The 18,161-nt window shown below is 41.0% G+C and overlaps 1 protein-coding gene across 3 annotated transcripts in view; it reads left to right on the top strand.

Annotated features, from left to right (window-relative positions):
• The window catches only part of LOC143808731 (uncharacterized), a 135,991-nt gene that overhangs the window by 55,133 nt on the left and 62,697 nt on the right, over nt 1-18,161 (top strand). For 2 of the 3 annotated variants that reach the window (XM_077291694.1, XM_077291677.1), the window contains 5 exons: nt 10,705-10,756; nt 12,307-12,475; nt 15,136-15,228; nt 17,424-17,516; nt 17,839-17,951. In XM_077291694.1, coding sequence (XP_077147809.1) covers nt 10,705-10,756; nt 12,307-12,475; nt 15,136-15,228; nt 17,424-17,516; nt 17,839-17,951 — 520 coding nt within the window. The remainder of the gene's footprint in view (nt 1-10,704; nt 10,757-12,306; nt 12,476-15,135; nt 15,229-17,423; nt 17,517-17,838; nt 17,952-18,161) is intronic. The other variant, XM_077291686.1, reaches the window with a different exon arrangement.

Here is an 18,161-nt window from a genome sequence, read left to right as displayed (position 1 = left end):
CTGGAACATACAAAACCACGAACACATATATGTGTGCTAATTGTTTTTATGTGTTTGTGGTTTTGTATGTTCCAGTGTTCCAATTAAATCACACATTTTATACTATCTGTTTTTATTAATGAATTAGTTGTGCACTCCAATCTATGTGTTTGGTCTTTCTTTTCATGCTATTCTCCCAAGCATGGTGTGGCACCCTACTCCATATATTTTGAGTGTTTTGAGTATGGAGGTGCACCGTATTCCCTTTTTATCACATGGTAGTACTACATAAAAAAGTGCCCGTACTCAGAATATAAAATCAGTAATACAAAAAATATATAATTAAAAACATACAAAAAGGAAGGGACGGCGGACCAAAAAAAGGGGAATAAAGGTAAATAATTACATATCAGTTTAGGTCACATAAATGAGGCCCCAAGGGGATTGAAAAGGGGGAATTGGACAAGGTATTGTGTATATAATAAAAAAATGAGTTAAACCCCTAGAAGAACACAATAAACTCAGGTAGATGCACTAAAAACAAGAAAAGGGGGGGCTGGAATGGTGAAAAAACAAAAGCAAAAGAGTAACTGTGAATACTAACAGGTGGTATAAAAACAAAAAGGTGCAGTGGATAATAATGTGCTTTCGTGCAAGGCAATAGTGCAGGAACAATAAAGCACATTAAAGGTGCATTGTGTGCTAGAACAACGGTGCTGGAGCAATAAAAAGGGGCCTGTACCTTTAAGGTCCTCCGGTCCAAGTACAGCGCACACCCCGACATGCGTTTCGGAATGAATTTCTTCATCAGTAAGGATTGAAAAAATTGTAAGGTATTAATGCTTTAATATTTTTTTTTTAAATATCATTTGTTTTTAATGAAGTAAAATATGAAAAATAATTGAAAAATGTTTGGTACTTTCACTATTAATATGGCGCAGCTGCTGAAATTTGCCATGACAACTTAGGCTACTTTCACACTAGTGTTTTTTTGCATACGTCGCAATGCGTCGTTTTGGCGAAAAAAACGCATCCTGCAAAGTCGTCTGCAGGATGCGTTTTTTCCCCATAGACTAACATTAGTGACGCATTGCGACGTATTGACACACGTCGCAACCGTCGTGCGACGGTTGCGTCGTGTTGTGGCGGACCGCCGGCAGCAAAAAACGTTACATGTAACGTTTTTTTGTGCTGACGGTTCGCCATTTCCGACCGCGCATGCGCGGCCGGAACTCTGCCCCCACCTCCCCGCACCTCACAATGGGGCAGCGGATGCGTGGAAAAACAGCATCCGCTGCACCCATTGTGCGGCGCTTGCACAGTATGCGTCGGTACGTCGGGCCGACGCAGCGCAATGGCCCCGTACCGACGCTAGTGTGAAAGTAGCCTTAGTGTACAACTAGCTCACATTATGACTACAGTAAATGTTGTAGCCAAAAAAGTCAAATACAAAATAGATCAATGGCCACATTCATCTGTGCTAAAAACTAAGGAAATGTGAAATATGTGGAATGTGAATAGCATACTGGCTTATGAACTTTATAAAAAAACACATGAGATTTTTAGCACAAGATTTGCAAACGTTGTGAGCCCATTCACCAAAACGTCAAGGTAATCTCAGATCGAATGGGTAACTACACTGACTGCCTGGTGTGAACACTTACCTATGGTATCTGAGCTGACTGCCTAATGTGAACACTTACCTATGGCTAATGACAGGATAAAGCCTACTTATATAGGAGGCTCAGAACCAACTGTGTTGAGATGTAATTAAAACCTGGAGAAGGGCGGGACGTTCAAGTCAGAAAATAGTATATAGTAAAATAGATCAACTGACCGAACAATATATATATATATATATAAAAATAATTTGTAGCCAAAAAAAGTCAAATACAAAATAGATCAATGGCCACATGGTTCTGAGCCTCCTATATAAGTAGGCTTTATCCTGTTATTAGCCATAGGTAAGTGTTCACATTAGGCAGTCAGCTCAGATACCATAGGTAAGTGTTCACACCAGGCAGTCAGTGTAGTTACCCATTCGATCTGAGATTACCTTGACGTTTTGGTGAATGGGCTCACAACGTTTGCAAATCTTGTGCTAAAAATCTCATGTGTTTTTTCATAAAGTTCATAAGCCAGTATGCTATTCACATTCCACATATTTCACATTTCCTTAGTTTTTAGCACAGATGAATGTGGCCATTGATCTATTTTGTACAGTAAATGTTGGCTAGATTTGCTTACATGTGTGTGATGTCACCCCTCCCCGCTTCTACTTACCTTCCACGCTCTCCTATGCAGCGCAGTGTTTTCTGTGTGCTCTGAACAGGTCGGCAGTGAGCCGCAGCCGCAGATACTCGCCTCACACCGGACCTCTGCTCCCCGTCACCTTCTGTCATGGCACGCACAGACTGAGCAGTGTGTGCGATGATAGGGGGAAAGTGGAACCCACTGTGGGCTCCTTCCACAGCTGTGACCTGGACAGCCCATGGAGCATGCCCAGGTCACAGCTAAGGCTACTTTTACACTAGCGTTGTGCGCTGCACGTCGCTATGCAACGTTGCGGCGCACCGACGCTAGCTGTGGAAGCGCCGCACAACGGGGGCAGCGGATGCTGTTTTTCAGCGCATCTGCTGCCCCATTGTGAGGTGCGGGGAGGCGGGAGGCGGGGGCGGAGTTCCGGCCACGCATGCGCGGGTGGAAAAGACTGGAACGACGCACCAAAAAACGTTACAAGCAACGTTTTTTGGTGGCGACGGTCCGACGCAACCGTCGCACGACGGTTGCGACGTGTGGCAATGCGTCGCACTGCGTTGTTAATAAAAGTCTGGAGAAAAAAACGCATCCTGCAAGCACTTTTGCAGGATACGTTTTTTCTCCAAAACTACGCATTGCGATGTGCAGTGCACGACGCTAGGCTACTTTCACACTTCCGCCTTTTAGAATCAGTCACAATCCGTCAAAGTGTTGAAAAGATGGATCCTGTGCAGATTGTAAAAAATGGATGCACTGGATCCTGTTTTTTGACGGACCCGTCGATGCAGCAGCTGCAGGAAAAATGGGTTAAATTAAAGGAATAGAAATCCTTCCAGGCATGCTCAATGTAAAAAAACAGAATCTGTTGCTGGATTCCGTCATTTGACGGACAGGAACGAATCCGTTGCTGTACGTTTTTTCGACGCAGACAAAAGACGTTACATTGAACGTTTTTTCCAGACGACGGTCCCGCCAAAACACGACGGATCCGTCGCACGACGGATGCGACGTGTGGCCATCCGTCGCTAATACAAGTCTATGAAAAAAAACGGATCCTGCGGGCACATTTGCAGGATCCATTTTTTGCCCAAAACGACGCATTGCAACGGATCTGAAAAGACGGAAGTGTGAAAGAGGCCTTAGGCATGTGGAGCAGCCTGCATACAAGAGATGGGGAACTGTCTCTTTACATTTTCAAAGTGTAACCAGCACAGCTGAGCGACTTTCCTCCATTCTGGTTTGTGGTAGTTCACTTGTTAGGCTGCTTTCACACATCAGTTTTTTGCCATCTGTCACAATCCGTCGAATGTTGAAAAAAACGGATTCGATAAAGAAAATTGGCGCGCACTCAAGGTATTAAAGGGAGCGAGGTGCTGGTGTAATGGGCTGTAAAAAGCCCTAAATACAATGAAGAATATATATACACCGCACACTCTAGGTATGTGAAATGCAATAGTTACTATTTATTAATGATGTGAACAAATACGTTTTATAGCGTTTTAATGACGCTATAATGGGACTGATGAGAGCCAGTGGCACAGCAGGGCGCGGGAGCACCGCTCACAGATTTATACTTCCAGACCCCACACCAGGGCTCTCATCAGTCCCATTATAGCGTCATTAAAACGCCAATAAGTTCGTTCTACGTATCCACAAGGATCCTTATCCTCTACTCTATGCGTAATAAAGCGATTATATGATTAAGGCTCTGGTAGAGCTGAACCGTCATTATTTCCTCTGGTCGCTTTCAAACACGCATTTGTTCACATCATTAATAAATTGTAACTATTGCATTTCACATACCTAGAGTGTGCGGTGTATATATATTCTTCATTGAAAAAAACGGATTCGTCACAGATTGTGGAAAAACTGATGCGATGGATCCGTTTTTTCGCTGGATCCAACTAGCTGATCCAACTAATTGGATCCTAAACAAATCGGAGCATGCTCAGTTAAAAAAAACAGAATCCGTCGCCGGATTTCATCAACTGACGGATCCGGCGCCATAGGCTTCCATTCTAGCAAACAACGGACGGCGACGGATCCGTTGCTATCCTTATTTTCGACAGACACAAAAAATGTTACTATGTCCGTTTTCTCTGGCCCTGGATAAACAATTTTCAATCGATCCGAACGACTAATGAAACGTGAGGCCATCCATCGCGTTTCCATGGGCTACATGGGAGCTGGTTCCTTCTTTCCATCTTAATCTCCTCGCCATATACAGAGTGTGAGCATGTCTATTAGGAACTTATTCTATGCATTTCTGCCTGTTTAACCTATTTTGCTCAACAATGTTTATTCTTTATTGAGATGCTTATATGGATATGGTACTAAACTGTCATCTGGGCTTCTAGGTTAGGTATTTCTATTGTTATTTTTCCTGGTTATCAGGTTATAATTGATATTGCACTGTGCACCTTTTTGCCTATATTGTGTACCAATCCAAAAAATAGGGTTGTTTATGGTCTAAATTAGAAACAACCAAGGTTTATGTTTTGTGAGGAGATTTGATAAGAAACTGTTCCCCCATGTATATCGTCTTTGTCTTCCCTTATTGTTTTCTTGAGTATATTTTTCTGTACTGTTTGCGGTTTTAAATGTTTTTAAATCCAAGTTGTGTGGTTCAAAGACATTGAATAAAATCTGTTATAATTTTTTGTTGATCCCTGCGCTTGTGCATGTTTATTTTTTCTTCTTTGTATCATCCATCGCAATCCGTCGCTAATAGAAGTCTATGAGAATAAAACGGATCCAGCGGCAACATTCACCGGAGCCGTTTTTTTCAAAATTCCCAGATTGAAACTGACGGCAAAAGACTGATGTGTGAAAGCAGCCTTAGAAGGCTCTCTTCCTCCCTCTTTTTGGTTGGCTTGGGAATAACAGGTTCATCAACGGCATATCAGACAGAACACGGCAAGATTGAATAGAAACAGAGAGGCAACGTAGAGACATGGTTGATTGAACATTGAACTGATGGGAAAGTGGTTGTTGCAGGCATGTGCATGGTGTTGCTGACACTATCAGATTGTGATGCCTCCAGCACCAAGTGGAGCCAACTGAATGGTTTGTTTAGTAAGGCTAAGTGCACACGTTGCAGAATTGCCGCGAAAATTTCCGCGGCAATTCTGCAACTCCTGCCGCAGGTATATCGCATGCGGAATTGGCATGCATATTCCCGCTAAAAACTAGCGTTTTGCAAGCATAATTAGCTTGCAGAATGCTAGCGTTTTCCAAGCGATCTGTAGCATCTCTTGGAAAACTGATTGACAGGTTGGTCACACTTGTCAAACATAGTGCTTGACAAGTGTGACCAACTTTTTACTATTGATGCAGCCTATGCAGCATCAATAGTAAAAGATAGAATGTTAAAAATAATTAAAAAAAATGGTTATTCTCACCTTCTGCAGACAGCCGATCTCCTCAGCGGCTTCCGTTCCTATAGATGCTTTGTGTGCAGGACCTTCGATGACGTCGCGGTCACGTGACCGCGACGTCATCGCGGTCAAGTGACCGCGACGTCATCGAAGGTCCTTCACACAAAGCACAATGTGTTAAAATCAATGGTGTCATTCAAAAATACAACTTGTCCAAATCAAGCCCTCACATGGCCATATTGACGGAAATATAGTTATTCCTCTGGGAAGAAAGGGAGCGAAAACTGCCAAAACGAAAAAGGGTTTTTTCATGAAGGGGTTAAAATTTAATCAAAATAATGAACGGACCACATTTTTATTTATTGACATAAACTGCCCACCAGTTGTTAGAGACCATACAATACATCAGCCCTATTTTTTGCAAACCACGCTCGTTTCTACATGGCGACAGCCATACAAACGCGTCAGATTCAAGGCTCCACGGGGCAGCACTCACCATCAAGCCGAAAACATCATCTGTTGTGTTTATTTATCAGTATGTTTCAACCCTTTGCCAGTGCCTTATGCATGGGCCATTATTGGACTTGTGACAATCACAACCCTTTCAGGTGAACAACTCCATAACACCTTCTGATCAGTACCTTTCAATATCGCCCTATGTGCGCTTGTCTGATTTTCTCTACGTTCAGCAGATTATCACAGCGCAGGAAGACTTCAGCCTCACACCTCTGCAGAGTTTTCCTGCAATGTAATAACTTGATGAAGTGTGTCTGAAGTATTCCTGTGTTGTGATAACTTGCCTACATTAAGATAATGTAGAAGGTTTGCTGCAAGCCCAAAATGTTGCATCCAGGGCCGGATTGGCCATCTGGCAATTCTGGCAAAGGCCAGAAGGGCCTGTCTTGTTGTGGGCTGCCTTGTCTGCTATGTTATTAACAGAATCTGTGTTCTCAAGATACCCATACTGTTAAGAGTTGTGACGGAGCACAAAGTCGCTCACTCCATCACTTACCCCAGCAGGCCACAGGTATCATTAGAAATATTGGTCTTGTAGAAAATCTTCCTTTCCTCCATCCAGGGTAATATCAGTAATATATCCCATCTGGTGCTTGGGGGACGGGGACAGCATGGGCCTGTGTGATTTCAAATGCCAGGGCCGAATTTCAGTCCCAGACCGTACCTGGTTCCATCACAAACTAAGCCACTAGGCACAGTGAAGCGCACAGCGTAAGCAGCACAGAGCTCATCACTTGTTGCGCAGCTTTGAGAACATGGTCAGCAGAAGAAGACCATTGAGGCTTGACATCTCGGAGCAAAATGGAGAGAACTACCTGCAAAAAGGACGGACAGCTGGAGAAGAGGCAGGTACTGGGACAGAAGTAAAAACTTCTACTAGTTATTTACATATCAGTACAATAACAAGAAATGAAAAACAAATCAGGAGCCCCGAGAGACAACTCAGCTTAGCCACCGGAGGAGAGATGCTGATCAGAGGCGGCTCAGACATCAGTCAGCTGAGCAGTGGGCATGATCGGAGAACAGCCGGGACTGCTCAGTGCTGTGCGCTGCTCCGATGGCTGGGCGCCTTTCTCCTCTGACTTCTACCTGTGATGTACACAAGCTCTGAATACTAAATATTCCCTCTAACATATCCTACATTTGCTTACATAGGGAATCTGGAGTTCACTGGTTTTCTTTAAAGGTTGTTTTTTATCTAAATTTGTTGTGCTGGTGGTTGGATGGATGTTACATATATATTTTTTTTAATGTGAATCATTTTTTCCTCACACTTTTGTTATTTGTCCCAAACCACTGCTATAGCGCTATGGATGCGGATGTACTCTGATAAGGTGTTCTATGTTGCACTCGTGCACATGCTTGATGTTTCCAGCGATCCCGCCATAGCAGAGATTGAATGCAGGCTCTCAGTCATAGCCAGGCTTAATTATAGTTTCCAAGGCACGACTAGTCCAGGGGAAGAGACGTCTTGCCTGACCTATTCTGTCTCATCTGTATATGCAAAGCTGCAGAATAAAAATTAATTTGGAAGACAGGATTGTTACTGTCAACATACAACGCCTTATCATAATCTCAAATCCTCATCCATAACGCTATAGTAGCAATGTGGGACAATCAGGGGACCTTACAGACTCTTTTTAAATAGCAATATAATATATTATTTCGCTTGGGCTAACCTAAGACCGCGCACAGTTTTAGCCTTTATAAATTAGCTCACAAATAGAAGTTTTTGGACAGCGAATATCTGTTATCCGGCTCTCCTTCTCTGCTGCTTTTCAGGTATCATGTAACCATGAAACAATTGCTATAAATCTTGTGGCGCTTTACTTTAGATATGTAGAGAAGTAAAAATCACTAGTGTGTGTCACCATCCTTCATATTGTATGCTGCTCACCTTTGCTTCAAAACAGTTGTAGTTGGAAACTTATACATATATACAGTACAGCCAAAAGTTTGGACACACCTCATTTAAAGATTTTTCTGTATTTTCATGACTATGAAAATTGTAAATTCACACTGAAAGCATCAAAACTATGAATTAACACATGTGGAATTATATACTTAACAAAAAAGTGTGAATCAACTGAAATTATGTCTTATATTCTAGGTTCTTCAAAGTAGCCACCTTTTGCTTTGATGACTGCTTTGCACACTCTTGGCATTCTCTTGATGAGATTCAAGAGGTAGTCTCCGGGAATGGTTTTCACTTCACAGGTGTGCCCTGTCAGGTTTAATAAGTGGGATTTTTTGCCTGATAAATGGGGTTGGGACCATCAGTTGTGTTGAGCAGAAGTCTGGTGGATACACAGCTGATAGTCCTACTGAATAGACTGTTAGAATTTGTATTATGGCAAGAAAAAAGCAGCTAAGTAAAGAAAAATGAGTGGCCATCATTACTTTAAGAAATGAAGGTCAGTCAGATCGAAAAATTGGGAAAACTTTGAAAGTGTCCCCAAGTGCAGTTGCAAAAACCATCAAGCGCTACAAAGAAACTGGCTCACATGAGGACCGCCCCAGGAAAGGAAGACCAAGAGTCACCTCTGCTTCTGAGGATAAGTTTATCCGAGTCACCAGTCTCAGAAATCGCAGGTTAACAGCAGCTCAGAGTAGAGACCAGGTCAATGCCACACAGAGTTCTAGCAGCAGACACATCTCTACAACAACTGTTAAGAGGAGACTTTGTGCAGCAGGCCTTCATGGTAAAATAGCTGCTAGCAAACCACTGCTAAGGACAGGCAACAAGCAGAAGAGACTTGTTTGGGCTAAAGAACACAAGGAATGGACATTAGACCAGTGGAAATCTGTGCTTTGGTCTGATAAGTCCAAATTTGAGTTCTTTGTTCCAACCACCGTGTCTTTGTGCGACGCAGAAAAGGTGAACAGATGGACTCTGTATGCCTGGTTCCCACCATGAAGCATGGAGGAGGAGGAGGTGTGATGGTGTGGGGGTGCTTTGCTGGTGACAATGTTGGGGATTTATTCAAAATTGAAGGCATACTGAACCAGCATGGCTACCACAGCATCTTGCAGCGGCATGCTATTCCATCCGGTTTGCGTTTAGATGGACCATCATTTATTTTTCAACAGGACAATGACCCCAAACACATCTCCAGGCTGTGTAAGGGCTATTTGACCAAGAAGGAGAGTGATGGGGTGCTACGCCAAATGACCTGGCCTCCACAGTCACCAGAACTGAACCCAATCGAGATGCTTTGGGGTGAGCTGGACCGCAGAGTGAAGGCAAAAGGGCCAACAAGTGCTAAGCATCTCTGGGAACTCCTTCGGAAAACAAAAAAGACCCGGCGCACAGCCATAGATCCAATACGAAAGCTGGGGTGCAATAGGTAGAGAACAACATCGGAAATGTATATAGAAGACAGGACACTACCATAGTATGCACACCACAGCAATAATAAAGTAAGAAAGCTTGCCATATTATTGGCGCTCTTTGCATGCAGCCTTTTTCATGCTTCCCACTACTTCCTTTCTCCTTTTTGTGGATGGTCTATTCCGTATACCCCATGAACCATTGAGGGATGGGTTTAATCTATAGGTATATGTATATACATATATGTCTTATATATGCATTATTGTGTACCAAGTTGTATATTTTGGGGCTATTACATGTACCTGGGTTGGCTACAGTTGTGTGTGTATATTTTTAATTATGTTTTAATTGTGAACTAATAAAAGTGGATTTTTTCTTACTTTATTATTGCTGTGGTGTGCATACTATGGTAGTGTCCTGTCTTCTATATACATTTCTGGGAACTCCTTCAAGATTGTTGGAAGACCATTCCCGGTGACTACCTCTTGAAGCTCATCAAGAGAATGCCAAGAGTGTGTAAAGCAGTCATCAAAGCAAAAGGTGGCTACTTTGAAGAACCTAGAATATAAGACATATTTTCAGCTGTTTCACACTTTTTTGTTAAGTATATAATTCCACATGTGTTAATTCAAAGTTTTGATGCCTTCAGTGTGAATGTACAATTTTCATAGTCATGAAAATACAGAAAAATCTTTAAATGAGAAGGTGTGTCCAAACTTTGGTCTGTGCTTTGTGTATATATATATATATATAGAGAGAGAGAGAGACTGTGTATATGTTTACATGAATATTTGAGCCCATGGATCCATTCTATGTCCATTTTGCAAGGCAGCGAGAAAATCTCGCTGTACGGATGCCATACGGATGACACACGGATAATTTTTTGAGAAAAAAATCGCATCCTCGCGTTGAATACGGATCACATCTTCAGGAACTCTTCTGCGTATTACTCCTGTAAAAAACGGACCGTATTTCCCTACGCTAAGTGTGACGCCGGCCTGACAGTAATTTTGACCATGGGTGCCCAAACTTTTACATGCCACTGTATAACTTAATTTATGGACATCTATGGTTTGATTCATTTGCCTGTGTGATGGGGTGGGTTGTTACCAACAAATGGTCAGAATTTCATGTCAGGAGCACCTTTAGAAATATATTAGAAAATTTGTGATGTGCTCAATACTTATTTCACAGTGTTTGTGTATATACATGTGTTTTATTTTTATTATTTTTTCCTAACAGATGCAAGTCTCAAAACCAGAAGGTTTACACGCAGTAGGAGTATCTCTGGAAGGTACAATTTACACTATATTTTTTTACCTATTTTCTTTTAATATTTATTCTTGCAAGAATATTATATTATGTAGTAGAGAAAAGTGTTCCTTAAAGGGATATTTCACAACAGTTACTGTGGATATGAAAATTGCACATTAAAATGCTCACTTTTTTCTCATGTGAAATAGATCACACCAAGAAGAATAATTTTGGATCTTTGTCACCTCTATTGTGATTCATAATATGTACAAATTCAATGAAAAATAAACAGATTTTTTTTCGGGTGTAAAATGAAAAATAAAGAACTAAAATAATATGATTGCATAAATATGCACACACTCAAATTCATATTATGTGGAAGTACCCTGTGAATCTATGACAGTATTCAGTCTTTTTGGGTATGAGTCTATCAGTATGGCACATATGCAAATGGCAATGTTTGCCTACTGTTACTCCATATTTGTCAGATTGTGAGGGTTTCTCTTGTGTACAGCGCCCTCTTCCGATCATCCCACAGATTTTCATTTGGATTCTGGTCTGGACTCTGGCTGGACCGTTCCAAGACTTTGAACAGCTAAAGTTTAAATGAAGTTAATCAGAATCACTGTACATGAGCTGTGTACTGACTACTATTTCACATGAGTTTGAATGTGATTGGTCAATACTGAACACAATCACAAGTTGTTATGCGTGTAAAATAGGAGCATGTTCACACTGGCCAATAAACAGACAAAACCTAAGATAGTAACAAAATAAAAATTAAAGTGTGTCCTGCTGTAAGTGAATAAGCAAAAGCAATAGTGCATATAAATAACACAGGGTACATCATAAACACCATCCCACCAGCGTCAAGGTGTACCCAAATCAGGATGGTCCTAACCTCTAGTATTAACCCCTTGCCATGTGTCATAGTGACATCAATGTGTATAAGGGCAGAGCGGGATCGGGTCCCAAATATGGACACACAGCAGATGGGAAGCTTTATACTTAGTGTCCAGCTCAAAGATAGGGAGACCACGCCCTTACCTGCACTAAATGCAGAAACCTGAAACTAAAGTAAAAAAAAAATGAACTGCAGTATTAGTTGATAATCATGCAAAATAGGAGCACTGGGTAAGTAACATAGCGAATTAGAAGAGATACGCTACATTTCTAATTAGAGGTATTTGCTAATATTATAATTATTATGCTTACTACATATAGGGATAGGATCTTGGAGATGAGAATACCCCTTTAAGAAAAGGTCATCAATACCAGATCCTTAGGCTTTTGGAACCTTGCACCACTACAGGTCCATTGTTACCAGTGTCAGCAGCAGCCATATGTAAATGGAGTTGAATAGTGCAACTCCATACACCATGTAGTGGCCGTTCCTGGGTACTGCAGATCAGCTCCTATATGTATTTAGTTTTCATTCCTGAAGATTGTCACGCTGTGCAATGTTTAGCCATGCCTGTCTGCTGCAAAAAATAGTTTCCAAATAGAGAATATCTTGATCTGACCTGTACATGGCAATTGCATTGTCTCACCCTTTCAACTTATTCTACTTACTAATCATTTTTCTTTCAGATACCCTGACTTCAGCAGAACATCCACAGATGAAGAAGAGGAGTATGAAAGAAAATGTACAAATAGAGAAACAAAGGATGAAAGTTCAAAGCGATGGATCTCCAGCCCTCTTAAATCTGCTGAGTCCTCCAGAGACAACCGTGCAAAGAGCGTTCCTAATGACAGCTTGGTAGGCAGATAGTTTGACTATTGATGCATTAGGTTCCTGTTCTCATTAGTATCATCTTTATACTATTTATACTGTTATTGTTACTTGTTGAACTTTTGGTAGCCACATAGATGTTATACCTACTCCTCCTATCAAAGTTTTCATCCTCTTAATATATTGCAGTCATCATATTATACAGCACTGTGTACTTACAATTGCTCATTTTGCCTTTCTACCAGGTAATTGTTCTCTTTTCCAATAGGTCTATGATATCACGTGATTAATAACTGACTAGCCGAATCCTCATAAGCTGTATGTAGAAACAGGAGGTCACAACCAAATATAGGGGATCAGCCTGTAGCATGCTCAATGAACATGTACTAGCAAAAAAGGAAAATAAAGTATGCAATGGAGAACGGATCACACAAGTTAATATAATTTTATTAAACAACAAAGTCAAAAATTCATATAAAAAAAAACTTAAAAAGCCAAAAGGCTGGCACAAAAAATATATAATCAGACAAATTCTTCGTCAGGGCATAAGTCCACCCCATCTAGCAAAGATAGAAAATACAATGAATAAATAACTGGATATCTAACAATGAATATCACAGATACAAACACTGTCGCAATAAGACAATATAATAGCAAGATCATTTTTTATATGATTAGTACTTGGGTGCAGGTGGCAAAAAAGAGGTGTCATTGTAGGTAAAAATGTGGCTACAAAATATGGAAAGCAAGAAAGTATCAATATGATGCAAACCTGATCACCATGATATAGTGGGATAAATAAATCTGCAAGTGGATAGTGTGAGACCTCTAGCGCATGGATAAATAGGACCATCAGTGCCATGTACAAGAAATAAGCCTCAAATATACCTCAAAATGGCGCAGATACTTGGCGCAGAGCAATGTGAAGTCTTGTGAAGACTTAGGCCCTAACAAGGGATTTGTCTGATTCTATTTTTTTGTGCCAGCCTTTTGGCTTTTTAAGTGTTTTGTATGTATTTTTGGCTTTGTTGTTTAATAAAATTATATTGATTAATTTGGATGATCCCTTTTGCATTAAATACTTTCTTTTCCTTTATTGGCAGAACAAGGTTAAGGTCAGAGTGTGTCAAAGGCAAAGGGGTAATCAAAATGAGTAGTTAAAAAGGCAAATCTAAGGTCTGGCAACAAAGATAAGAATACAGAGCAAACACACCAATGGGCTAAAAGCTATAACTGGCAAGGTGTGATAATAGCTAGGCAGCTAAATAGCCAGGTAATCACTCAGAACGTATAACACTTGTAAGACCCTGCAGGCCCAGTCTGATTGGGTAGCTGGGCTGTCAATCACAATACCAACAACCCAGCACGTCACTGCCTCGGATTGGGCAATTGGGCTGTCACTCACAATACTGGTAGCGCTGGAATCATGACACAATTACTCCCGAGCTCATGCTTTTATTCACAGCTGCGAATGTTTTATTTGACCCACATGACCTTTAGTATAAATGTTCTGGCTCATCCAGTGAAAGGGATTTACATGGCAGATGTAGGTCCCAGTGTTTTGCACATTGATGCCAGTCGTGTGAATTTTGTCTGTTTTTTTTGTGCTTTTTCAATAGCTTCTATGGCATTTTACATATTCTTCTGTCACAAGGGCCATTTTGGTTATGGTTGCATATTTGATTAACTCTGTAATGTAAAGCACTAAGGCCCGCAAGGCTGTGCAAAAAAAAAATTGTGACACTTTCACTAATTTTACACTTGGAAACTGGTGGGAACTACTTGATAAATTTGGGTCTTAATCGTTATCATTATATCCATCATCATTAGAAATAAGGTCTTAAAAAAGGATTTAGTAATTTCTTAGTTTTGTTGGCTTCTTGGACAGCCCGACAACTGCTTTACCACCAATATATTTACTTACAGGATGTCTGAAAGGCAAATTTACCAGTTCTGCAGTGGAACATAGGCCACTGATAACATTTGGGTGTTGGGTGAACTAATATGTTTCAGACAACCCAGCGTCTCATGGTTCTTGTTGATCCTCAGACAGATGGTTGTGAAGCGAGGAATTGCCATGAAATAGAAGCCTTTGTAAAAGTAGTAATTATTATTATTTTCAAGTTCCTCTTCTTATTTACATAAAGAGGTGTCCCACAAACAAAGTACATTATAATTATTAGATCTTGAGATGAAACTTGGTTCCACAATTGGATGTGTTATAAAAATGTTCCTGTGCTGAGATAATCTTATAAATGTGCCCCTGCTGTCTACTGTGTAATGGCCGTGTCTGACCGCACAGTAACATGGTCTGACCATACCACAGCTCCTGGGCAGGGGAGGACGCAAAAAGAGTATACAGACAGGACAACAGGGGATCACAGCTGCTGGTTTCTGTGAGGTAAAACATGTGTTTAAACAGGCAGAAAAGTGTTTTACCTCCTAGAAAGCTGCATGTTTAATCCCCTGCTGTACTGTCTGGATACTCTCTTTTGCGTCCTTCTCTGCACAGGTCAGACACAGCCATTACACAGTACACAGCAGGGGCACATTTATAAGATTATCTCAGCACAGGAATATTTTTATAACACATCCAATTGTGGAAATTATTATTATTCCAAGATCTATTGATTAAAATGTTCTTTGTTTGCAAGAAAACCCCTTTAAGGAAATATTTTTTATTACAGCGCTCCCCTGAGCAAGCACAGAACCGGAGAATTCTCGAAAAACTTGCGACTGAACGGGTAATGCTGGAGGAAACTATTGGCAAACTGCGCAGGGTTAGTAATATAAACCACTTACCAGACGGAAGGCAGCTCTCTGGCAATGATGTCTTATACAGCACATATTAGCTAAGGAATATGAGACACTGATATCAGCTTTAGGGCGAGCTAATAAATTGAACGAGTGCAATCTGATAAATTTGCCTTCTACCCGGCCCAGTGTTATTATATGGGGCAGTGCACATCTGCAGTATTTTCTCATGCCGATTTGACATGCGAAAACAACCGCAGCATGCGGCGAATGGCTGGGAGAATAGAATTGCACGCATTCCTGCATACTACAGCAATGGAGGAGATGGAGAAATTACTATCTCCGTCTCCTCATGCGAGAGAATCGGAGCACATAGCACTGACACTCGTCTCCCGCTCACAGCAGAGCAGGAGCCGAGGGTCATTAGCATATCGCATCCATTGCTCTCACATTGGATACCATTCGCTGGTGTGACTCTGGCCTTACCAGTGAAATAAAAATACGGTAACTGGATGCAGCTCAGAAGAATACATGATGATTCAAAAAGATGGCAGAAAAGTAAAAGCCTGTGGTTAAAGGGAATCTGTCAGTGTTTTTTTCCTATATAATCTGAGGGCAGTATAATATCGGGTACAAGATCCTGATTACAGGGATGTGTCACTTATTAGGCTGTGTGTTGTAGTTACACATCGTCTCCTCATCAGCCTGCATTACTGCAAAATATCTGTGATTTGTCTTTCTGCTGTCTCCAACATTATGTCCTCTATCTAAAACTGAATCTGTCAAACACTGAACTCCTTATGTTTCCTCCCACCACTAACCTTCATAAACCCAATATTGCCATTTCCATGTGTGGCTCCACCTTTACTCCATTGCAGGACACCTGCTGTCTTGGTGTCATATTTGATTCAGATCTTTCCTTCACTCCCCACATCTGATCACTTGCTCGCTCCTCTCATCTACACCTCAAAAACATCTCTGGAATTTGACCTTTTCTTACCTTTGACGCTGCAAAAACTCTTTTTTGTGGCTCTTATTCATCCTAGTCTGGACTTCTCCAACTTTCTATTAATCGGTCTCCCTCTGACCAGGCGCTAGAGGCCGGGTTCCATGGAAAACGAGATGAACAGTATAAAACCAAAAATCTCTCATTGCAGGAGAATAACAGCAGATAGAAAAAACATGTCGATTGGGAACTTGCTTATTTTGATGCTGTTTAATCAATTAATGCAATGTAAGAACTCCATTAAACAAAAATGTTGAACTTTTTTCTTCTGCAGCTTGCATGTGTCATAGTACATTGCAAGCTGCTCTAATCCATTCAGTCTTAATTCTGACAGCCATGTCGACCCGATCTCCAGCCCCACTCTCCCTTTCCCTATCGCATGCAAGGTGCAGAAAAAATGCTGTAAAAAAATGTTTCACACCAACCGTACAAATATTTTATCCAAATAATACATATAGTGCAGTAAATATTGTTGTACACATAGTCTTTAAAGGGAATATGTCAGCATGATTTCCCACACCAAACTATTTATATTTGCACATACTGTAACTCTTTCTAGTCCTACAATATCTTTACATGGCCGATTCATTCTTTTTTTACTGAGTAAGGCTAGTTTCACACTAGCGTCGGTACGGGGCAGTCGCCATGCGTCGGCCCGACGTACGTTGTGAAATAAATGAACAACGGGGGCAGCGGATGCAGTTTTTCAGATCTACCATAGTCTTTCAGCCTCATTTGCATATCATCTCACACTCTCATTTTTCAGCAACTGCAGAACGGATTGGCCATGTAATGGTATTGCTGGACTTGTCTTTGAAAGGGCTACATCCACCTGTACATAGGTTGGGAGTTGAAATCCTGTTGACAGGTTTCCTTTAAAGGGATATGTAAAAATTAACTGGATGACATCAAGTGGATCACAAAACCCAATTTTTTTTTAAATTGTCATCTTGATTTACATTCATCCAATTCACCTGAAAAGCATGTATTATTATTATTATTCCCTGGAGTCGACATCAAGAGCGGATGGTATGTGATTTGTATACTCTCAGCTGCATTCTGGTCACATGCCACCAACACCGAGGAATCCTGACAGTGTGCGGTGCACGTGCTGCGCGGATCCAGGAGTCTGCAGTCACATAGAGTAACTGCACACTTTTAGCTAAAGACCAGACAAGCCCTTTCATCCTAAACACTTTTTTTGTAATATCATAGGATGTAGCAAGTGAAGAAGAGCGGTTGTCACAAAGGAGATCTCAGTACAGGGAAGCAGAACAGCTATTTAATGACGTTTTGCAACAGAAAAAGGTAACTAATCTTGCCACTATAATTTTCTGCCAGCCCCTATGTTTCACAGCCTGACTACTAACTGTATATAAAAAAAAATAGATTTTTAGCTATTTTGCTTTGAGTTTATTAAATCTTGGTGATGAAGATGGTCGTTCCTTTGATGTTTTCCTTTGTTGTAAGAGGCTGATATTGAGCACTACTGTAGCCCATATTAATGTTGCTCAGGATTCTGCCCTTTAGGGTCAGATTATTTCCTACATATGCACAGTTATCACCACACTTAGCCTGTGAGATATAAATCTGACATATGGTGAAAGATGACATGCTCTGTTTGTGATAGGAAGCGTATCATGACCTGCAGTCTCTACGTGATTTACTGGAGACTACTCAAAAAGAAGTTGTGAAGATGGAGTCACGAGTGAGGGAAAGTCAGGTCACAGAGGAGGACTTCAGGTAACAAGTAACAGAGCAGATAGAAATGCCATTCATTTTATATGGAAAAGAGGTATATGAATTCAGTGTCCATATGTCCTGTAATTAAGATGTTATCCACACTTGGACAAGCCACACTCAGACTATAAAATAAAAATAACTGCACCAACTCATCTCGGTGCACAAAAGACATTGTTATGCCACGTGAGCGCTGCAGCCAAACAGTGGCCA

This window comes from Ranitomeya variabilis, chromosome 1 (genome assembly GCF_051348905.1).
Source record: "Ranitomeya variabilis isolate aRanVar5 chromosome 1, aRanVar5.hap1, whole genome shotgun sequence".
Taxonomy (NCBI): Eukaryota; Metazoa; Chordata; class Amphibia; order Anura; family Dendrobatidae; genus Ranitomeya; species Ranitomeya variabilis.
Note: the sequence above shows the minus strand (reverse complement) of the source record. Positions and strands in the feature narration are given on the sequence as shown.